General features: G+C 34.5%; 2 protein-coding genes across 2 annotated transcripts in view; one reads left to right on the forward strand and one right to left on the reverse strand.

The window, feature by feature from the left end:
• LOC148281709 (neurobeachin-like) overlaps positions 1-22,389 on the reverse strand; it is a gene marked incomplete at its 5' end in the record, with an annotated part of 431,612 nt that overhangs the window by 198,018 nt on the left and 211,205 nt on the right. The gene's annotated exons all lie outside the window — the stretch shown is intronic.
• Positions 20,145-21,790, forward strand: LOC148281711 (protein mab-21). The gene has a single exon (XM_088226281.1). The coding sequence runs from the start codon at positions 20,256-20,258 to the stop codon at positions 21,351-21,353; it is 1,098 nt and encodes a 365-aa protein (XP_088082407.1). The 5' UTR covers positions 20,145-20,255; the 3' UTR covers positions 21,354-21,790.

Here is a 22,389-nt window from a genome sequence, read left to right on the forward strand (position 1 = left end):
CTAGGGAGCGGACATGGAATGATGATGAGTCATATAAAATATAGATAATTACCAAAAAAAGTAATATAAAAACAACTCTGTAATTTTTTTTTTAACAACTTGATTTATATCTATGGTTGGTTTAGTTTGCTTTTCGTTTTAATTTTGGATTTGTGAACAGAACAACGATGCTATCCGCATTCAATAATTCAATAACAGAATCCTGTCTAATACGAACATCGATATAGGCCATTTTGCAAGCGACTGCAGTGCTGTCACCCGTTGACGCAGAAAGTTACTACTGCAGTAGATTGTTGAAGAAGTTTGAGGATTAGCGCCAAATTCAAATTTTTCAGTTAACTTTAAAAATAGGAGACATTTGTTTTTGACTGACCCTCGTACAACTTATTTTGTATAACAAATTTAAAAAACGACGCAATTCTATCTATTTTGTTTAATTCTATAATTGTAAATGTATTAATTATTAGGCATGTGAAATTGTATTTACTAATGTCTACAAATTGTACGATTTTAAGTACGTATTTATGCTGAATTATCTAATAGAATAAAAATAAATAAAAATGAATTCTCAAACGTTTTATTTCTTTAATTTTTGATTTTATTACGAATAACGTAATATACTTAAACCGCTACTATGTAGAAAATTTCCCAAGCATGAAGACATTATCAGTATTTATATTTTAACGACAGGCAGTATAGATACATAAGTCAGCATCTTTTATTAGATTAAATTATCATCTTGGCTTTTAGTTATCGAGCTAATAGCATATTTATTTGCAACTAGGCACTTTGAAATTATTGGCATGTTTCTTTGTATGAGACATTATTTTAACATTAACGCAACGTTTTATGGGGGCCTGGTAGGAATAATAAAAATTGAGATGTTTTTGAAATGATTGATGATTTAAATATCAGTAGGACCCCGATGCACAATACAAATATTGCGCAAGTAAGTTCATTTATCAAATATTTAATATTGAGGACCATTTTCAACGAGTTGTATTGTGTTGTACCTTACTATAAGAAAATGGGAATCAAGTTGGGGTTGAGTGAGATTCGAGACTTTTGCCATAGGACCACAACCCGATTCAAATCTCCACTTGATTTCCTTACTAAGACTTTTACCTGAGAGCAGCCATCGAGTCGTAAACACTCGTTCAGGGTTCTGGTTCTATTTCACGCAAAGAAATCTATTCTTTATTCGCCTAGACACAGAGTTGTATAGTGGTTGAAGCGTTTGCCTACCATTCTTGAGGTTCTAGGTTCGATTCCTTGCAGGGCGGAAGTGAAATATTTATGTCAAATATTTTTTGAACAGCATTACTTTACAGTTTCTGGACTGGCACTTGAAGCGTAGGACTGATACATAACGTTGATCGAGGCACTGCCCTATGCACCACTGGGTGTGGAAATGGGGATTATGATTTAAAATGTTTAATAAAAATGAAGCTTTTACTTCTGTGCTTTATAGCTAGCTCTAAAACGTGGAGGAATATTTTATATATTGTACAATCGATGTGATTTTTACGAAAACGGCGCTATATACGTTATCGTTAATAGTAATAATAATCCCATTGATATAAGATGCCCCTAGTAGTAGGTAATTTTACTTGCAGCTGGAACTTTTAATTGGTGGTTTAATATTTGCAAAGCGAATTAAAAATACTTTACCCTCAGAATTTTCTGCCAGCCTGGGAGTTTAAATTCAATTTATTGTGTTTTATTTTGTTCAATTTCAAGGTGATCCATATTTTATTTCAACCCACCTTTATTTAATCCTATCGGACAATACTCCTACGTCTTAAAAGCTTTCTTCTTCCTTGCACATCCTTTTAAAGGATATCTCAATCGTTTCTGCATTTTTTATTCGCAATATTTTAAGTACGTACGGGGGAACGTATTGTTTATGAGACTATTATGTTCATATGAGTAACCGAATTCTTTGTATGATGCCCCGATACTTTTTTATTATTTATACAACTTTTTTATTATGCTTTATTTTTACAATATTTGTAGACAAGAAAATTCAACCCTCGAAAGATTTTATCTCAACAGAGACGGAAAAATATTTATTTAAACGGGAATATATGTAAAAAATGATTTAAAAATATCTCTACGAAGATGCAAAACATCAATAAAATCTCATTTTCGACATTTTCATTCAACAACAAAAAGAAATACATAATAAAGCAAAAGTGCAGAAACAAAAAATGAAACGAAATACAACACCAAAAAAGAAGCAACCTCTTGTGCTTGTTGTGGGATTACAATATCAATAGTTTAAGTACAGAATACACATATTTAAAAAAAATAAATGAAGGTATGTAAAACATTTTTTATAAATAAGTGCATGCAAATTAAATAACCTCTTCATTTATTAATGCCCGTTTTTATTCTAGCCAATGATTTATATTTCGTTTTAATTTGAAATGATTATTTCATAATTATTTTTTGGTTAAAATTCATGGGGCGTACGAAATGTAATTTTAAGTTAAGTATATTGCGCCGCGTCAGGATGCTGTCTCTAAGATGGATCCCTTTGGGAATTGCCACAAGTGAAACATGACTGAAAATCTCAACAGACGGAACTGATTACCCGCTATTTCTGAGTGCTCCTGGTATCCGCACACGGACAAAGACCCCAAAAACAATGAAATATAAATTATTGTGTTTTTATGTGTCCGGGCGGAGGATTAATATTTTTAGTTAATAGTATTTTTATTCTCAAAGTTGCAACGATGAACGGATTCAGGCCTTCGAACTATGGTTGTGCATAAGAATGGTGCAAATCTCATGGAGTGATCGTGTCTCCAATGAAGCGGTTTTAAGCATCATGCATAAAGCGAGGGTTTCAGTGACCACAGTCAAAAGAAGAAACGCCACGTACTTTGGTCGAATATTTCGCAATGAAAAAAATGCCTCTTTCCAACCATTTGTGGATGAAAAAAGGGCAGGAAAACAAACACCATGGTTCCGAAACCTTAGACATTGGTTCAGTGTGCCGAATGCAGCAGCGCCTAAGAGACTGGGCCAAGATCGTGACGAGTTCAGAATGATGGTCGCTAACCTCCAGTAGGAGCAGCAAAGGAAGAAGATCTCCTTGAATGCTCTACCGACCTTTTGATTAATGTTTTCATTATGTCACCTCAGACATCATCTGATCAAAATCAATCAAATCTCGGTACATATCGCTGTGCCTACCTCAAAACTTAAAGATAGGGTCGGAAGTGTATCTTCGTAATCGCTCGGGAGAATTTATCTCAAACTATACCGTCATGGTGAAGGTATGATTTCAGTAACTTCTGATTGTAATTGCCCCGATTTTAAATGAACAGAATACGGAAAGATCACATACTACGAATATCGATAAAAATATGTGAAACGAAATTAGAAAAAGTAATTGGATTTTCGAAATCAATAAGGATATTGTAGAAAAATTTTTTCATTCACAATTTTAAAAATAAAATTGTTAAAAAATACGTCTCCGCGAAAACGCAACTGACAATTGTAAGGTCAAGATTCGTCACAAAGGTCAAAATTCAACCGAATCGTGACGTATTAGGGGTGTGGTCAATGCGATGAACCGTTTATAAATTATAAATTTAAAAATATTTTTTATGCCAGTAAGCATGTAATTTTTTTTACCTCGACAGTACTTCATTGACTCTTTTTAATTTAAAATAGAAAAAAAAGTTATATTTCCCTATTGGGAGAATAAATCCTCTGGCTACAAGTTGATCGCGTCTCCCAGGAATTCATAACAGCAGCAGCGGGTTCGGGATCTTGATACACGTTGGTTAGTTGACTGGTCTTTTATACACAGTACAAGGCACTAGTAGTTCGAAGTTCCGTCGGGGATTTTTTTGCCATCGGCGCCACGTCTTAATTTTACGGGCCGTCACTGCGCGAGGGAGCGTCAGTGTAATTTATGCTCTCCTAAGTGGTCGCTAATTCGGGAGGAGATGAGGCGCATTCTACGCACGAGAGGGCGCTGTCAAACCCGGCTGGACCGGAGACGCAAAATGGAAAATAAAACGAGGGTAGGTAAAATAATATGAGAGAGTATGAGAAAGAAGTAGGTACACGTGTTCGACATGTATACATTCATAGTGTTTGTTCGTATATTGCAATGTATTATTTACGTCTAAATTATGTATAGTTGTTAGATTACAATATTGTCCTAAAATGAGTTTTTGTATAAAACTCATTGGGAATATTAAAAGAATGTTTATGTTTATATCGCAAGATAATTACTATAACAAGGTAACTTGAAAATCAACATTTGTGAGTTACCTATTAAAAACCATTTTTTTTTATTCTCCTTCATAAATGTTACAAATAGACAAGTGATGCATTCAAATTAATCATAATATGATTGTAATGAATCACTACTTGTTTATTTGTAGCATTAATGGAGGAAGATACAAATATGTGTTTTTCGTGGATAACTAAAAAATACTGATTTTAAAGTAATTTATTTGTAGTAATTACCCCTCGTTTTTATATTATAATATGTATTTGTATTTTAGTATATTTTTCTGATTTAAAAAACTATGTTTTTAAAACCAAATTAACATACGTAGAAATATTTCGTTTGTGATTAAAATTTAGGAATTATGAGGTATTTCGTTATTGATCATTAATTGTTTGCCATAAATGAGATGCCAGCTTAGAGCATATATGCATCTTATTTCTAAAGATGCCACATATAATAACAATTGAAAGTAGTTACGCAAAAAGCAGCCAGCCATAGAAAATTGAAACTGAGATAAGAGCACTCTTGTGAAAAGAGTGAAGAATTAAATCTACACAACAGTTAGAATGTTTTTTACTTTGGAAAATGATAAATAATGCATGCATTCGTTTTTTTTGTAATACAAAAAAAAAATAATCACGTATTTGATCAGATTTAATGATTTTAATCACAGCATGATCTAACATTAAGGGAGACCTCCTACAAACTTTGAATGTATGAGGTGATATTAGTTTTCATCACGTTTTGACATCATGAAATTTTTAAAAGGTGATTTTACAGTTTTTTTGTATAAAAGTGGCCTGGCTGTTTTAAACAGACCATAGAATTGACCTTCCTGAATTCGATAACACCAATATCTCATTTTTTCAAAATTGTGAACTGGCTGCTTTCTGCGTAGCTACGTATAATTAAAACCTTTGTTAAAGAGGTGTTTAAAATAAAAATATTTGGCGTTTTTTATTTGTAAAGATGTATTATTTATTTGAAAATTCGTGAAAATCATACCTTAATTGCAATTAAAGTTATGAATTTCTCTTCTTTTCAAAATTTTTATGAAACGCTTATTTTATTTTGATACAAAATTTCCTTTTCTAATTTCTGGATTATGTTTGTCCGTTAATAAACAAACAAATATCGTCACTGCTTCACACTCTTTACATTTTTGTAAAATGTTGCATTTTAATAAATTTATTTCCTAACTTTTAAAATAATCTGCCACTTCGTGTCTCTGTAACAAGCTGCCTTCAAATCGTGTGTGTTTGTTTTTCTATACGCATGGCACAGTAAAATGAAATCGAGAGCAAAAGTAAGCGATATTATTGTCATTCCATAGGAACTTCCTTTCCTCCTCGCGCGGCATGTGCTCCTAATACATTTTAAACATAATTACAGAATGGTATGAGATGCTTTGGGTGATTTTTTGTAGGTAAATTAAGAGTTCACATCCCGTGCATGGAAAAACGCTCCCTAGGAAATGTATTTTTGTCTGTATCCAAGCGGATGAAGAACACAGCTCTCTGTGTGAAATAGAACCAGAATCTTGGACGAGCGTTTTTGATTTGATGGCTACTCTTAGGTAAAAATCCGAAAAAAGAAATCGAGTGAAGAAATTTATGCACCGGATAGTAGACAACGCCATGTATTTTGAATTCCTGATTTTGATTCGATCCGAAAGGCATTTTTTATTACAGTGTTACACAGTATCGAGACTGGGATCTAAAGCGTAAGATTGATGATTTTGGCTTTAAATAATAACTGAACAAGACATCCCTTGTGAATAAATGTTGTGCCTTAAACACAATTCGTGAGGATGTAGGATTTGAAGCATGAGGATGGACGGGAGCTGGTATCCTTTTTTGAGGATGACAGGAGAGAACGATGTTTATTTATTCCATGTTGAATAAATATATTAACAAAGAGAGTAACTGCGTAAACGTTTTACCTGAGTCACCAAAAACTGGACTAAATGTTGTGACTGAGTGTGTAAATGTCCAAATTACGTGTTGTAGCAGATTGACTGTGTTATTTGACTGTGTAACTAAAGGTGTTACTACTTATATATTGTCCAGTGATCATTTTAATTCCTGATGAGATTTTGAGGTCAATCACTAATTTCGTGTTTCTCAGCGATTTAACATCCACTCCCATTACCAGTTCGTTAGTCAATTGAATGAATGAATTTGATATTTAATTGTTTACATACACGAAAACTATGATTTTGGCTCTGCACTGTCAAAACGATAAGTCAGCTGACACTGAGAATTGATTTCGGGGTAACTCTAAGAAGGACAAATACCTAATATGTAGTCACAGGGTACCTAATAGTTTAAGTCAATAAAATAAAAACAATATTTTTTTCACAGTATCCCAGTTTGATATTGAAGAAGTGAAATACGACATTAATAAAATTCATCGGTTTTTTCATTCATTGTACAAAATTTATTATTGTATTTTTTTTCCTTTTATAATATATATATTACAAACGAAATACATTTTAACAAAAATAAATCATCCCAGAAAAGTATGACCTGTGTGGGTATAAATTAAAAAACAAACAATATAGGCTAAGGTTTCAGCTTCTTAACATTAGAAATATTTACATATGGACGAATGAAAAAAATCTGGATTGTCAAACAAAAAGTAAACTAGCTAATTAAACAGGTCAACGAGAGGTCATAAGTCCTGTAAATACCTAGACTTGGACACTTCCTCCTCTAAAATGTTATTCACCTCTGGGGAAATTCAATATTATAAAATGAAATTCTCATGAAAAGAACATTAGTAACAAACAATGATGGAATGATGGGATAAGTCCATTAGTTAAAACGAATGTTTTGCTGTTTTAATGTTTATTTAACTCGGTTCCCACGACACGAAATGAGAAATATTTTATTGTTTTCTAACAGATGCCGAAAATTTATCGACGCAAGTGACTCGTGTGGTTTTTAAATGGATTCTGCTTTTAGATATATTTAAGATAGAAAATCGTCAGATACGTTGAAATAAAAACTGTAAACACTAAAAATCACACCATTTTCATCACCCCATTCATCGGATCTAAATCATTTTTACTTAAAAAAAAAAACAATTCAATTTTCTTCTGTTTAGTCTCCACAATATGTCATACATAAAGAAAGGTTTGAAAAAATTCAATGGACATTTCTTCAACATCTTAACTGGAGATGCAGGTATACCGATCTAAATTTTTGTCTTCCTGCAAAAAACACAACATGCTTAGTTTAGAAGTTTGCCGTCTGTTAACGAAAAGGCGGACTGTAAATGAAAAACGAATTTCATTCAGTTTTGTGATAGGGAAATATTTGAAGAAAGGATAGGAACATGGAATGGACACACCTTTGATGTGATGGGAATGTTCTTCAATCTTAACCACTGGATGATGAAATTCACTATGAAATGTTACAATGTTTACAACGACGCGCGACGATTCAATAACGTTTTATTCAATTTTATGTGAATTGAAAAATGTTGTTTTGTTTTTGTTCTAAATCCGAATCTTCTAATTTTGAATTTCTTCTATCTTGATGTTAGGTAGGTACTATAAGGATGGGTCAAAGGAAGGATGGGAAAGAAAGGTAATTGGCCAGGAGAAAACATTGATAAATGATGTTATTTACTTAACACCGTCTACTATTAGACATGGGGGTCCTCCATGACATACTTAGTGGACGCCTTGATAGCCCGGCTTAAGAGCCGGGCTAAGTGGGACATAAGTGTCGGAGTCATCATTAAATGCCCCTGGCTACCGCACCCGCTACACGTCGAGCTCTCTATTCCATGTGCCAGCAGTTCGTACGAACTATGCCCAGAACTCTCGACAATGCCGCGCGCGATGGTGGGAGTAACAATTGTTCCGCGGAGATAGCCAGCCTGTCCATTTCGTTGGCGGTGTCTCGGGACAATTTTTTCCCTGATTTTTGCACGTGGACAAGATCGAGCACTGGGACAAAACAATACTGTATTGTTTACGTGTAAACGGCCTTTAAGTATTCGAAAAACTTTATCTAATACAATTGAGGGTATTAAAAAACAACATTTGAAATCGACACTTAAAACGAACATTTAGTTATTGGTGCCAAAATAAACTATGCATGAAAACCTACCTACCTAAATAATAGCGTAATTCAAACCCGTCTCTAAATCTTGCCAAATCAGATTTCAATTATACTACTTGACACGGCAAACTTAGCATTCGCATTGATTTGATGAAGCATAATTAGAAATCTCACAATTCTGTTTTTAAAGTTTTTCGCAAATATCTCAGTAACTCCTTCAATGGAGATTTTTAAGTATGCTTCTAATACCCTCAACTATATCTACACATTTGAAGTGGAGGTTCAAATAGTGAACTCAATGTTTAGAAAACATATTTCAAACGGAAAAGAAACAACACGACCGCGAATGTAGCCACTTATTTATTTTCCGAAATAACTAATAACTTTGCTAGAAGATTTTCGAGTGGGCCGCGTAGGAGTGCCCCCGTTTCAACTAAATTCTTTAAATTCGTCATTTTTCTTCCGCGCAATAATGGACATAAATAAAACAAATTAAAAAATCGTTAAACTAGAAGACGCCTTTACGATTTTTTATGATAAGTGACTGTGTCGGCATATTTTGTGGTGCCGCCATGGACGCTTGTTCCAATTTAAAGAAATGAGTATTCATTTTGATTTTAAAATACCTATGTTTGATTCGAAATAATAATTTTTTTCAAAGTCATTTTCATTGCACCAAATTGATAAAAAAAAACAAATTATTCGAGGCGAATTGGGAAAACACATCAGGCCAGGTTTTATCTTCCTGCTTGCAGAACAAACCTGCCGATGGTAATTCCAGTAGGAAGAGCAATGTCTTTACTCAACCGTATCTCTTCGGATATTGACATTTTTCATATTAATGAAAAAAAATTTAGAGAGGATAGCATTCTTTTTCTATAATTGCTGGGTATTTTTATTTTAGCATTTTTGTATATTTAAAATTTAGTATTAATTTTTTCGTTTTATGTATGCATTGAAATATTTTGTAATGTACATAAACGTTTATAAAATAAATAAATTGAAATTGAAGTTGAAAATTGAAATGAATTGAGTTAATAAATATCAAACGCCAGTATGTCCACCTAATTTTTCTAAAATATTTGTTTTACAAAATGAATTGGAAAAAATATGATCATTTCAGTACTGTTCAAATTAAAACATGTCCTCATTTTTACAATGAACACTCTGTCAAAGAACTCTGTTTCAATTCCGAGGATAGTAAGTAGGTCCACAAGGACATTGTGGTGGATTGTTTTGTCAATTGAGCTTCGAGCTCTTCTAGATGGACAGCTGCCTATGTGATGATGAAACACCTCAAGATCTCCCTCACCTGTTGATGCATTGCCTCTCTTCCAGCTTTCAGAGACAACAGCCGGAAGCGCGATGCGGGAGTCTAGGTGAAGAGCTACGAGACATCAGATACTTCATAAAGAACTCCTACGAGAGGTAGTATCTTACACGGTCAAGTTAATGCAGGACTTTGGTAAAATAAACCAGAGTAGGACACAAAATGCCGATCACTCTTGTAGTGGAACGGAAAGACTGTTGATGACTGTCATGAAAAAAAAGCATTTTCACGCGTTGCTACTAAGTAGGTCAAGAAATTATATCAAATGAATCTCACCCCCATCAATAAGGGTTTCATCGCAAAAGTCAACAGATAGTTCGACTGTGGAATCATCTCCCATCCACCATCAAAGATGTTACTACACTATCGATGTTTAACTAGAGATGTTTAAATCACGTCTATAGAAACATCTCCTTTCTCTTCCTTAATATCTCCTCGTTTCCTCTTTCCTCTTTTTTCGTTTTTCCCACTGAGTAATAGTTTTGATTTAAGGTAATTTATTACGTTTATTTATATTTTTATTTATTGTTTTTTTTTTCTATTGAATATGTTCTGTAACTTGAATTATAAAAATAAAGCTTTTATTTTTTTGGTTGGTTGGAAGAAATTGCCATTTGGAAATAAGCCCGCCAATGTACAAATAACATTATGTACAAAAAGTTAAATAAAAAATATATATATATATAGTTGAATCGAGCTGTGACTCCGTGGCTAGTGTTGCGGACTCACGGATCAGAGGCCCGAGGTTCGAACCCCACTCTACCCCGACATGATTCCATTTTCTAAAAGTGACATTTACAACACGTTAAAAATAGCTACTAAAACTAAAATATTTGCGAATATTTTTTTTTTTAAAAAAGGAGAAAAAATGTTTACAGTAAACAAAGCGGCAACATAAACCAGCCGAAGGCGGGTCGTTAGCCCTGTAAAAGGTTAGACTTCCATTTAAAAAAAAAAATTGTATTAAAATAGATTTCAATATTGATAATTCCCCGGGGAGTAAAATCTTGGATATAACAGAAATATTTTTGAGAACTGTAATCCTTTTCCGCCCGGACACAGACACTTCAAAGTACACAAACTGCATAAATCAAAATTTCAGACGTGCGAACGGATGTGGATAATGCCGTTTTAATAACGTCGGAATATACAACTCCATTACGGTTAAATGTACCTACATGCTTTCCACCTTATGTATGTTTGTACCGTGTCGCAGTCGCCTGATTAAAAGACACCATTAGCCCCATCATCATATGCTCTTAGTACACACATCGATAATGCCACGACATTCATAAATCACGCGCGTCATCATTTCTCTTAGAGAGAGCCGCACAAAGATCCAAAGTGGCTTGATAAAGGTAAGATTGATCGTAGGTAAAGAGTAGAGATGTACTAATATTTAGTGGTAAATCAGTGCCCCGGATGCTTGAAAAACTACAAGAAAAATGGAAAACTAAAACATTTGGCCTATTTTGTTTTTTTTTAATAGGGGTTGCTTTATTTTTTACATTGTTCATAGTATACAAGGGTATATTTCGAAATTAGGATTTTTCTGCCATTATATTACTTTTTTGGGATCAGGAAGAATATTCTTAAGTGGTCCAATCAGGAACTTGGTACACTGCACTGGTAAGAAGATCAGTCTTACGATTCAGATACCACTCCAGGGACTATGAAATATTCTGTTGGTTTTTTTTATTTTTTTTATATGGGAGTTGCAATATTTTTTACTTTGCTGAAAATATACAAGGTTTATATTTCAAAAGAGGATTTTTCTGCAGTTAAATTACTTTTAAATTGTTGGGATTACGAAGAATATCAAAATAATGTAATTTCACAGAGAAATACAACCGATTTCCTTCGAATACCTAAAAGAAAACTCCAAAATGATGTAGTTAAGTCCATTAGAGATTTAGGAGTTGTTTTGGACTTTAAACTGACTTACAACAAGCAAATAGATAATACGGTAAATAAATCACTGAAATTACTTAGCTTCATTAACCGAATATCCTCCGATTTTACTTATGTCCGTACAATCAAAACTTTTTATTGCTCAACTGTTTGCCCTCTTCTAGAATATGCCTCCGTGGTCTAGTCTCCATTCTATGTCAATCGCAAAAATCACATTGAATCAGTCCAACATCGCTTGCTTCGAAAAGCATCGTGGATGCTTGGACTAGAGAGAGGTAATTATTCTAATGCTAATATAGAGTCAATGTTAAATATTTCTAGTCTACAAAAACGTAGAACTAATATCGATTCTATACATATGTTCGGCATACTAAATAGAATATTCGATGTTCCATCATTACTGGAACAAGTAAAATTAAATATTCCGACTCGTAGGTTGAGAAACAATGAAGTACTGTTCATTGATCAGCTTAGAACAAACTATGGCCTTAATTCTCCAATGACCCGTCTTTGTCGTATTGTTAACTCAAGACAAGATCTGGACTTTTTTGGTTCAAGTTTACAACGATTTAAACGAGCACTAAATAAATAGTCCAGATCTTGTCTTGATGTCCCTTATGTTTGTAAATGCTTCTTTTCTTCTTTTTAAACGTTTTAAACTATTCTTTTATTGTAATATTTTAACCCTATAAATTGTATGCATGAACAATGTCCGTTAATAAATAAATAAATATACTAATGTGGGCCAATCAGGAACTTCTCAGCATTTGCTCACGTGGAGAGGAAACCATTTAAAACTCTTCAGGAGAAGCCGGCCTGTTGGCAGTAGTCAACAGGCCTTCCGTTCCACTAGAGGAGTGTTCGGCATTTTGTTCCCTATTTTGGTTTATTTGACCAATTTTAACATTCGAACTTAGAGTAACAACGATAAACGAGTCAGCCATACGGAGAAAAACCATTTTAGAAATATTACGGAAACGGAAAATGGCAGCTTTCAAGAAGAATTAGGAGAGCGGTAAGGAGTAGCAGGCGCCACATTCAACAGTATGAAGGCTGTCTGGAGATCGGATATTTACTCAGTGAAAACCAAATACCGCCCATATAACGCCTGCATAACATCTATTCTCCTCTATGGATGCGAATCGTGGCACCTCATTAGGGCCCAAAACAGCAAAATACTGAGTTTTGAAAATTGGTGTCTCAGAAGAAACTTGGGTGTGCGGCATGCGGTGGTTTGACTATGTGCGGAATTAAGTAATAAGAGAATGGACGCAGCTCCGGTGACAACTTACTGTCACCAAGCGGAGGCAATACGGTTGGCTTGGCCATGCGCTGCGGATGCCTCCTGAGACCTCAACCACGCTTGCCTACTTTACAAGGCATCAGGTTCTCGACGTCCTGGACGTCCACTGCTGACTGTTCGTCGGCAGTTTGTGTCAGAACTATGGGACGCGAACATGACTTGGGAGAGTGCACAGGAGCTGGCAACCGGCACACATGCCTGGAGGATCTTCGTGGACACCATATGCCACAACTAGGGAGCGGACATGAAATGATGTTAAATATACTCTACGTAATTCAATTATTACATAAATATAAATTTTAATTTACATTTGGACAACACGCTTAATAGTATATTAATCTATGCAATATCTTACGACGATGTTCTATTTAAATTTAAACCATCACAAACACAGTTCAAAATTTAATCGAATCGTGACGTATAAGGTTCGTGGTCAACGCAATAAACCGTTTTTGCGGGAATTTAAACTTAAAAAAAAATTATGCTACAGTATTTCGTATACCCTTATTAATTTAACTACTACTACTACCATCACGCCATTTCCCCGTAGGGGTAGGCAGAGAGAATGAACTGCCACACACGTCTATCCTGGCATATATTCCTAGCCTCTTCCACATTCATACATCTTGCCATACATGCCCTTCGGTTCTGTCTGCTTTTGACGTGACCAGACTTAAGATTTTAGTTTATCCGATCATGCCACGCCTTCCTTGGTCGTCCTCGTCTCACGTTACCGTTCATTTTCGCCAAATTTACTTGCTTTACCATTCTTTTGTCGTCCATTCGTTCTACGTGACCAAACCATCTCAGAGACCCTTTTTTAATCTTATCAATTATACTTGACTCAGATTTACACTCTCGCCTGATTTCATCATTCGTACCCCTGTCATTCATTGATTTCCCAAACATTTGTCTAAGAGATCGCATTTCAACCGTGTTCACTCGGCTTTCATCCTTCCTCTGCCAGTTCCATGTTTCACTTCCATGCATAAGTGTTGGGACTAAAACTCCGTTGTGCATTGCCAGTTTAGCTTCGATCGACATATTTTTACTAGCAATTACTGTGCTTAGTACACCGTTGCCCGCATTCACTCTCCTTTCAACATATTTTTCTACTCTTCCATCTCTTGAATGGTAAAAAGTGATATTTCCCTATTCGCTTCATGTTTGAAAGAATCAACAAAGGAAATGAATATTATGGAGTGTGCAAGGAACGGGAACATGGCATGAATAAGTCATTAAAGTTAAATATTGTAATATGATGGATTCTGGTAGCTAGAGCGAGATAAAATGCTAATTTGGGGGGAGACGGGCGGCGGGTAGGCACTGGCCGGCTGATAAAGTGAACGCGCGGCTAATGGGGTAAAGGCGGATAAAACGGCCCGTAGGGTAATGATTTAATACAAATGTAGGATCCATAGTCCATAGTCGATGACACACACGTGTTAAATTAGTTCACCTGAAGTAGACTAATGACCGACGATGCAATGTCATCATTTTCTATCGAACCCGATACAACTTATATTTCAACTAGCAATATTGCACTTAAAGACGGGATCATCGCCCTGGAGTACATTCACATCATTCCTACGATGAAAAAATGAACTACAAAGGAATATGGTCTATAAAGAGATCACAGGACGCAGCCAACGTCAGTCAGCTCGTTTAATCAGCCCAACAAGATCAGTGCAGTTCACTCAGCTCCAGCATGTAGTGCAAGTGCAGTTACTTTAACCCATCATCGCCGCTACGCTCGCGCTACGCAACTAAGTGCTGTATTTTATTTGCCATGTAATAAATACGCATTAAACAGCAATGTCGTGTCATCTCTGTCAATCTCTAACTGGGGTAGGAACTCAAACTAAAACCCAACAACCTAATCCTACACAAATTTCAACAGTAAATCATTATCATCGGAGGTCGGTATCGATGGTCATAAGGAACATTGGATCATCTGTTACATCTGCAATTTTTTCTATTAAATCATGCAAAAATTTATTTTCACTTTTTGTACTTTCAGGAGTTCTAAACTTCTACCAAGTAAAATTAAGTTTTCTGTATGAAAAATAGTATTTGTTAATAATTTTTTTTAGCAGGTTCAATCACAAGTTACTGACGAAGGTACTTTGAATTTTTATACAAAAATACACATTTTCGTACATAAATATCGATGTTAATTGGTACCGTCTCGATATGTACCGATGAAGATAGCGTTCATAATCGCGGCCCAGGGTTGGTATTTCGAACGCAATTACAGCGCGGTATAGCGCAGTTTTACGTACTAAATACGGGTTATAGCGCGCTGTAAATGAAATCGGAATATCATCTTAGGAAGATTAATTCTATGTTTTGCTTAAAACAGCCAGGCCGCTTTCATACAAAAAACTGTAATAATCACCTTCTGAAAAATTCATGTCCAAAATCCATGTTTGTCGGCCTCGTGGTGTAACGGTCAGCGCGTTAGCCTGTCATGCAAGAAGTCTCAGGTTCGATTCCCGACTAAGTTGATATAAAATATTTATTTAAAAGGGTGTTTTCACATTAGAATATTTCATAGTCTGTAGACTGATTATCTTTCCTTCATGTAACAAAAATTATCAAGATAAACTGCGATTAGTGTACCAATGCAGTGCCCTATGCACTATGAGGCGCGAAAAGGGAATGATTATGATACAACAAACTCATTTTGGGACAGAAAAATATTTACATTAAGGTACGGTAATAATATAGTAACAAGTAATAAGTGAAAATATTTTAATTTTTCATTTATTTTCTTGTATTTAAAAATATTAAAAAAATAAATTATTATGATTATTTGTTTATACGGCTGTTAATTACATCTAATAATTCATTGCTTTTATAAATGTAGATAATATTATATAAGTTAGTATAAATATAAATCTCCACCAACAAGCTAAAGAAAGTGGCTTGGTCGGATTTTAGTTTTAGTAAAAATATGAAAATTGAAATGTTAAAACTAAAAATGTATAATTATATTAATAAAATATTTGTTTTTTTTATGTAAACTGAAACTGAAATAAAATAGCAAGTTACGTTTGTATAATACAAAGTAATTAATACAAAACAAATTCATGTTGTCATTTTTTGATGTTCTATAGGACTCCGGTAGCCTGTTGTACTCCTTACACAATAAAAATATATTTATCTAACACTTTTGAATTTTAAAAGGCAGTGTATTCGTGTATCGAGGTTTTCGTGAAATTGAAATTGTTTAATACCAAACACACGTACAAATCTCGAAGCTCATAGAAAATTACCTTTTATATACATATATATATATATATATATATAGTATTATCATTGATATTTATTAATAAATTTATTGCAAAAAAAATAATATACATACTTAATAACAGAGAATCTATAAAAAAACCAATTAATGTCAAATGAAAACGAAGTGCTCTCTGTTTATGATAGTCTCCATCTAACATGGCACAGCCTGTTCTAAGATGGAGATTTTCTATCTTTAGAGCATAAGTACATAAGTAGTCAAATACTAATAAAACAATAACATAAAAAAGAAAACCTAAAACTACTTAATTATAAATGCCCAGCTAATCAAATGTAAGAAATTATAAACCGTTATTATACAAATATAAAGTATATATATATATGTGCCATGAATACATGTTACTTAAACATAAATAATTTAGTATAATACATGATAAAACAAATAAAAAGCAATGAAATACATAAAAATATAAATAATATGTGTACCAATTATATAAAGTAGAAACTTTTTTGAATTACATATATTTTTCAAAAAAATCTCTCGCTACACTATTTATATGTGCAGTTTTTTTTATTTTAAAATTTGTTTTACATTTCGAGTCTTTTGTATTTGGCAATAAATCATTAAATATTTTTGGAGTTATTACATTGTATTGCTTTTTACCAAAGGCGGTTGATACAAATGGGACAATACAGTTAATTTGTGTTCCTGAACGAGTGTTTATATTTTGTTGGGTTCTTTAGACCTCACTTAATTTATCATAAAATTTAAGTAGTAGGCACCTAACAAACAATTGTCTTACATCCAATATCTTCAACTCTGTAGGTATTCTTTAAAATATTTTTTTTAATTTGAAGATTTTTTGATACAACTGACGGAAAAAATGCAGTTTTGTTTTCTTCTTTCTCTGTTCTCTCTTATAATTAAAAATAATATACATGTATATATATATGTAACTAATGCTGCTATTGTATAAAAATATATTTGTTTAAAGTAAAAATAAATTATTTTTACTCGAAATTTCAACCAAACGTTAGGAGGTATTTTAATGTTATATTTAATCAGATATTTTTTTACATTATGTCATGTTTAGTCCCACATTCCTCTGCATTGTTACGATTATTTCGTAAAGGAAAAAGCGTGGGCAAACGTGACCACTGATTTTATTACGCATTTATAAATAATTACATAACATACCGTTTCTAATAAATTATCGAAGGTACATTAAGAAAACAGGAATTATTAATTGGGTAGGATTCAATTGAAATAATTAAATAAGCTTGTAAAAATAATTTAATTTACTGATTTGATCGGTGTTTACTTTAAAACAGTTCACGAATTAATATTATATTCATTTTTTTAAAATTCATTTATTATTTTATACATACAATGTTACGAAAATGGCACAAAAAACACTCTGGCAAATTCTGCTAGTACTAGGAGTAGGCTCAGTATATGAAGGGTCGGCAAGCCAGAAATATTAATACGCCTAATGTTGCAATCGGTTCCTATATGGGCAAATGCCTGTTCTAAGAAACCGATTTGTTGCGGCAAATATGGTTTTCGAATATGTTTCCTATAAATAAAAACAATATTGAAGAAATAAAAAAAAAACACGTATAGCCCAAAAGAGAAGAAAATAAAAAAAAATTAAGTTTACATTAAATGTAAAAATACAATTAAATACATAAATATAAAGCATACATACTTCGTATATACATATACACATACATACATATATACACACATATACACACATATACATATATATACACACATTCATACACAATATATATGCACATGCGAAAATACAATAAATTTATATATGATTCAATGGGATAGCATAATATTTAGATTACTATCTATTCAGCATATACTATTAAGCAATAAATATAATAGGTATTATACTCCGAGTACCTATTATCTAATAGATCTGCATTGAATGCCGCAGCGAGACTTATTTTTGGAATCTCTAAGTTCAGTCATATCACTCTACTACTTTGGGAATTAGCCTGGCTACGTTTTCCACAGACGGTGGAATACAAACTCTGTTGGCTTATGTATAAGTCACTGAACAACTCTGCTCCAGAATATCTAAGGGAACTCTGCATTCCAGATGAACTAGCCGACATACGTCTTACGCTTAGATCAGCTACATCTACGTCGAAAGGAATAATTATTATACCTCTACGCAAACAGCGCACTAAATTCGGCGAACGCGCATTGCGGTCGCAGGCCCTCGGCATCGAATGCTCTCCCAGAAGAGGTGCGAAACTGTGAGAGTGAAGTGATGTTTCGGAAAAAACTTAAAACCCACTTGTTCTCTAAATCATTTGAATAAATCCGTAGCACGTGACAACAAAATAAATTGTTCTAAATGAATTACAAATTTAAAAGCTTCAATTAAATATATTTATCTCTAGAATCCTAATTTAAAGCGCCCTTGAGGTATTATATTACGAAAATGGCGCTAAATAAGTTATCAATAATAATAATAAAAATATTAGGTGCTAATACCTATTACTGTATTACTTATTAGGCAGAGAGTATGGACGTCTATCCTGACACGAACGTTGGTGTTAGCTTCTAGTAGCATGTTTCCTATCTGCAAGTTGGTTTTATATTAGTTAGTGTGATAAGTGTCCTGATAAAACCGGTAGACATAGAAAAGGCGATAAGTGTAACTTATACAAATAATTACTATCATTTGCTGAAAAGTTAATGCTGAAATTATAAATTATAAAAAAAAGGTATTATAATGTAAATAAATGCGAACGTTTCACAGTTTAACTTAAACCAGCTAATGACGGGTCATAAACTCTGTAAAAGCGGAGACTTATTTTATTACTTTCTCAAATTTTGTTTGTTTTTGTTGTTATAAAAATCAATGACAGCCACGTAGTGTTAATACACAATTTCTTTACACGCAAAGGGCTTTGGGTTCGATGAAGACGCAATAAAAAAAAAACTATTTTTTTCAAGCCCGAGTGTTTAGTGTAGTATTTCACTACTGCCAATGTGCCAATGTCCTCTCTTCATTGTAGTGGTGCAAAAACAAATATTTTTATAGTTATTGATTGATTTGGTGTTTATTTTGTAGAACTCCATATTTAAACTTATAATATTAGAAATCAAACACTGATTTGAGTCTAAAAAATTCAATCCATCTAATCTTCACATTCGTTTGAAAATGCCCAACAAGGCGAAACAATTGTCACGAAATTTTTGTTTTTATATTTGTAAAAATAAAATTAAGTGTTCAGTAGACTCAAATCAATGTTTGATTTCTGATATTATACATTTTTCTAGTTTTTTGTGTTGTCTTTTTAAATGCCAAAAATTTGTCATTTAGTTATCTGTGGAATCGATTCAATTAATGAATTTGGTAAGTTCATTATATTTTTTTGGTCATGTTCCGTTAAAAAGGTAAAAGTATGTGTTATTGTGGAGGTACCTATTTATTGATTGTTTATTTATTAATTTTACAGAAACATGCAGCCAAAAATGATTTAAAGACAGACCCGTAAAATTTCTTTTTTTCAAAAATAAAACACAAAATGCGCAAATCTCTGTATAACCTTCAGAGAGTTCTGATTATTTTCTTTGTTTAAACTTTAAGGATTTTAATTGAAAAAAGCATAAATTTATTAAATGTCCGATACTTAAAACTCGGGACCTTCCCGTAATTCGAAGAATTCAGACGGAAAAGTATTTTTACAACGTTTTATTGACGGCAGTTTCGGATTCCTTCGTACCTCCTCGTTAAACAAAAACAATAAAATATATAGGTACTCCGCCGACCCTCGCGGCCATACATTTACAGGGAGAAGTATGTAAAAATAATACACCGGCACAGCGAGGATTGTGGGAGGAGCCGAGTGCCTCGGCGCGATCGATAGAACCGCCTCCTCGCGGGACCATAAATCTATTCCCGGACCGAACACGAGAGAAGGGGTACGAGCTCCGCCCCCTTTGCCCTCTCTATCTCCCCCCACCTCGCCCCGCGCAAAACCGGTTGTCAGTCAACGAGCAGCCGCGATACAGTTGGGAAGCCGTGCGAATCGCCGACAAAAACGGCAAAACGAAAAGTACGCATAATGGGAATACTTATCACGTAAATTAGAAGCAAAATGTTGGTGCCCGCGGACATGATGGCGGCGCAGTCGAAGATGCTCTACCAACTCAATAAATACTACGCGGAAAGGGTGCAGACGAGAATGGGGCAGATATCCAAGACAATCAGAGAAGTCTGCAAGATCGTTCAGGATGTCCTCAAGGAAGTCGAAGTGCAAGAACCGAGATTTATCTCTTCTCTGACGGAGTGCAACGGCAAGTACGAAGGATTGGAAGTCATATCACCCGGAGAGTTTGAAGTCGTCTTGTACCTGAACCAAATGGGAGTATTTAACTTCGTGGACGACGGATCGCTACCCGGATGCGCCGTGCTGAAACTCAGCGATGGCAGGAAGCGATCCATGTCTCTTTGGGTGGAGTTCATCACAGCATCGGGATACCTATCCGCGCGGAAAATCAGATCTCGCTTCCAGACACTTGTGGCGCAAGCCTGCGACAAGTGTTCCTACAGAGACTCCGTCAAAATGATCGCCGACACGACAGAAGTCAAACTACGGATAAGAGAAAGATACGTTGTTCAGATAACGCCAGCGTTCAAGTGTTCCGGAGTATGGCCCCGTTCTGCGGCGCATTGGCCGATTCCTCACATACCCTGGCCACATCCCAATCTGGTGGCCGAGGTCAAAACGGAAGGATTCGATCTCCTGTCCAAGGAGTGCATCGCGCTACAAGGCAAACAGTCGGCAATGGAAGGCGACGCGTGGGTTCTTTCCTTCCTGGAAGCGGAGAACAGACTGCTGCAGGGAGGCTGCAGAAGAAGATGTCTCAGCATTCTGAAAACGCTGAGAGACAGGCACCTGGATTTGCCAGGAAATCCCGTTACAGGATACCACATGAAGACCTTGCTGCTGTACGAGTGCGAAAAACACCCGAGAGAACTGGAATGGGACGAGGCGAGCGTGGGGGACAGAATCAACGGAATATTCCTGCAGCTGATCTCATGCCTGCAGTGCAGGCGGTGTCCACATTACTTCCTCCCCAACCTTGACCTCTTCAAGGGGAAGTCTCCGAGTGCTCTCGAGAACGCCGCCAAGCAAGTCTGGCGGCTGACCAGAGAGATGTTGACAAACACGCGTTCCTTAGAAAAACTTTGAAATAACGATCTCCCATACGTATGATAAATAGTGGTGCTTTATAGGGAAAACGGTAATTATTTTAACGCATTTTATTTATATGTTGCAAAGTTAAACTAGTCAAGTTAAATAAGTGATTTTTTACACTATTTTTATTTGGTGCAATGATGAAACAAAGTTATACCTACGAATCTGTGATTTTAATGACAGTAAAGACTGTATTTTCGGATACATAAAATATTTTTGTGATATTTATTTATGTTTACATTTTTATTACTAAACATACTTGGTACGTATGCGCTTTTTACGAGTATGTAGTTAATGGTATAACGATCGGCTAGAACTGTTTTTGATTGTGAAGTTAAATTTAAATGTTTACAATGTATACGAAGTCATTCCAACAATTGAATACTTTTAGAAATGAATATTGAAAAGTATAATTAAAATGTTAAGATGTGGACATTTGTAATTATTTTCCCAACTCGACAAAAATGTAAAACAAATATTGCAAAGCTATAGCTCCTGCTGATATTATTATGATATTACTAGACTTAGTACAAAAAGGGGGGACATTTCGGTCAGTTATACGTTTGGATAATTTGTATAGCGCCATTTTGGTGAAAATCACCTCAAGGGCGCTGTATAATAAACAAATATCCCAGCACGTCTTGCAGCTACAGAGCGCATGAACGGTTGGGATTCTAGTTCCTCGTCTCCAATTATGATATATAGGAACTAGATAACAGCACGTCTTGCAGCTACAGAGCGCATGGACAAGAAATCTAGCCCCTATTTACATTTAAAAAAAAAAAAAATAACAGTGATATTTGAAGTTTAAGTGATATTTTGAAAACGAAATAAAAAGCAAATTTATAATAGTAGAAGTAAGATAACAACAAGTCTTGCAGCTACTGAGCGCACGGACGGTTGAAATTCGAAAGTTGGGTTTTAATAACTTTTAACTCAAGTTAAAGTATTAACAAAGATCGAAATTGTTCTTACCTACTCCATTGAAAAATAAAAAAAATACTGTCAAACCCTTCATACATTTTAAAAA

Source organism: Micrasema longulum, unplaced genomic scaffold (assembly GCF_059751315.1).
Source record: "Micrasema longulum isolate JH-2025_06_02 unplaced genomic scaffold, ASM5975131v1 h1tg000418l, whole genome shotgun sequence".
Lineage (NCBI taxonomy): Eukaryota > Metazoa > Arthropoda > Insecta > Trichoptera > Brachycentridae > Micrasema > Micrasema longulum.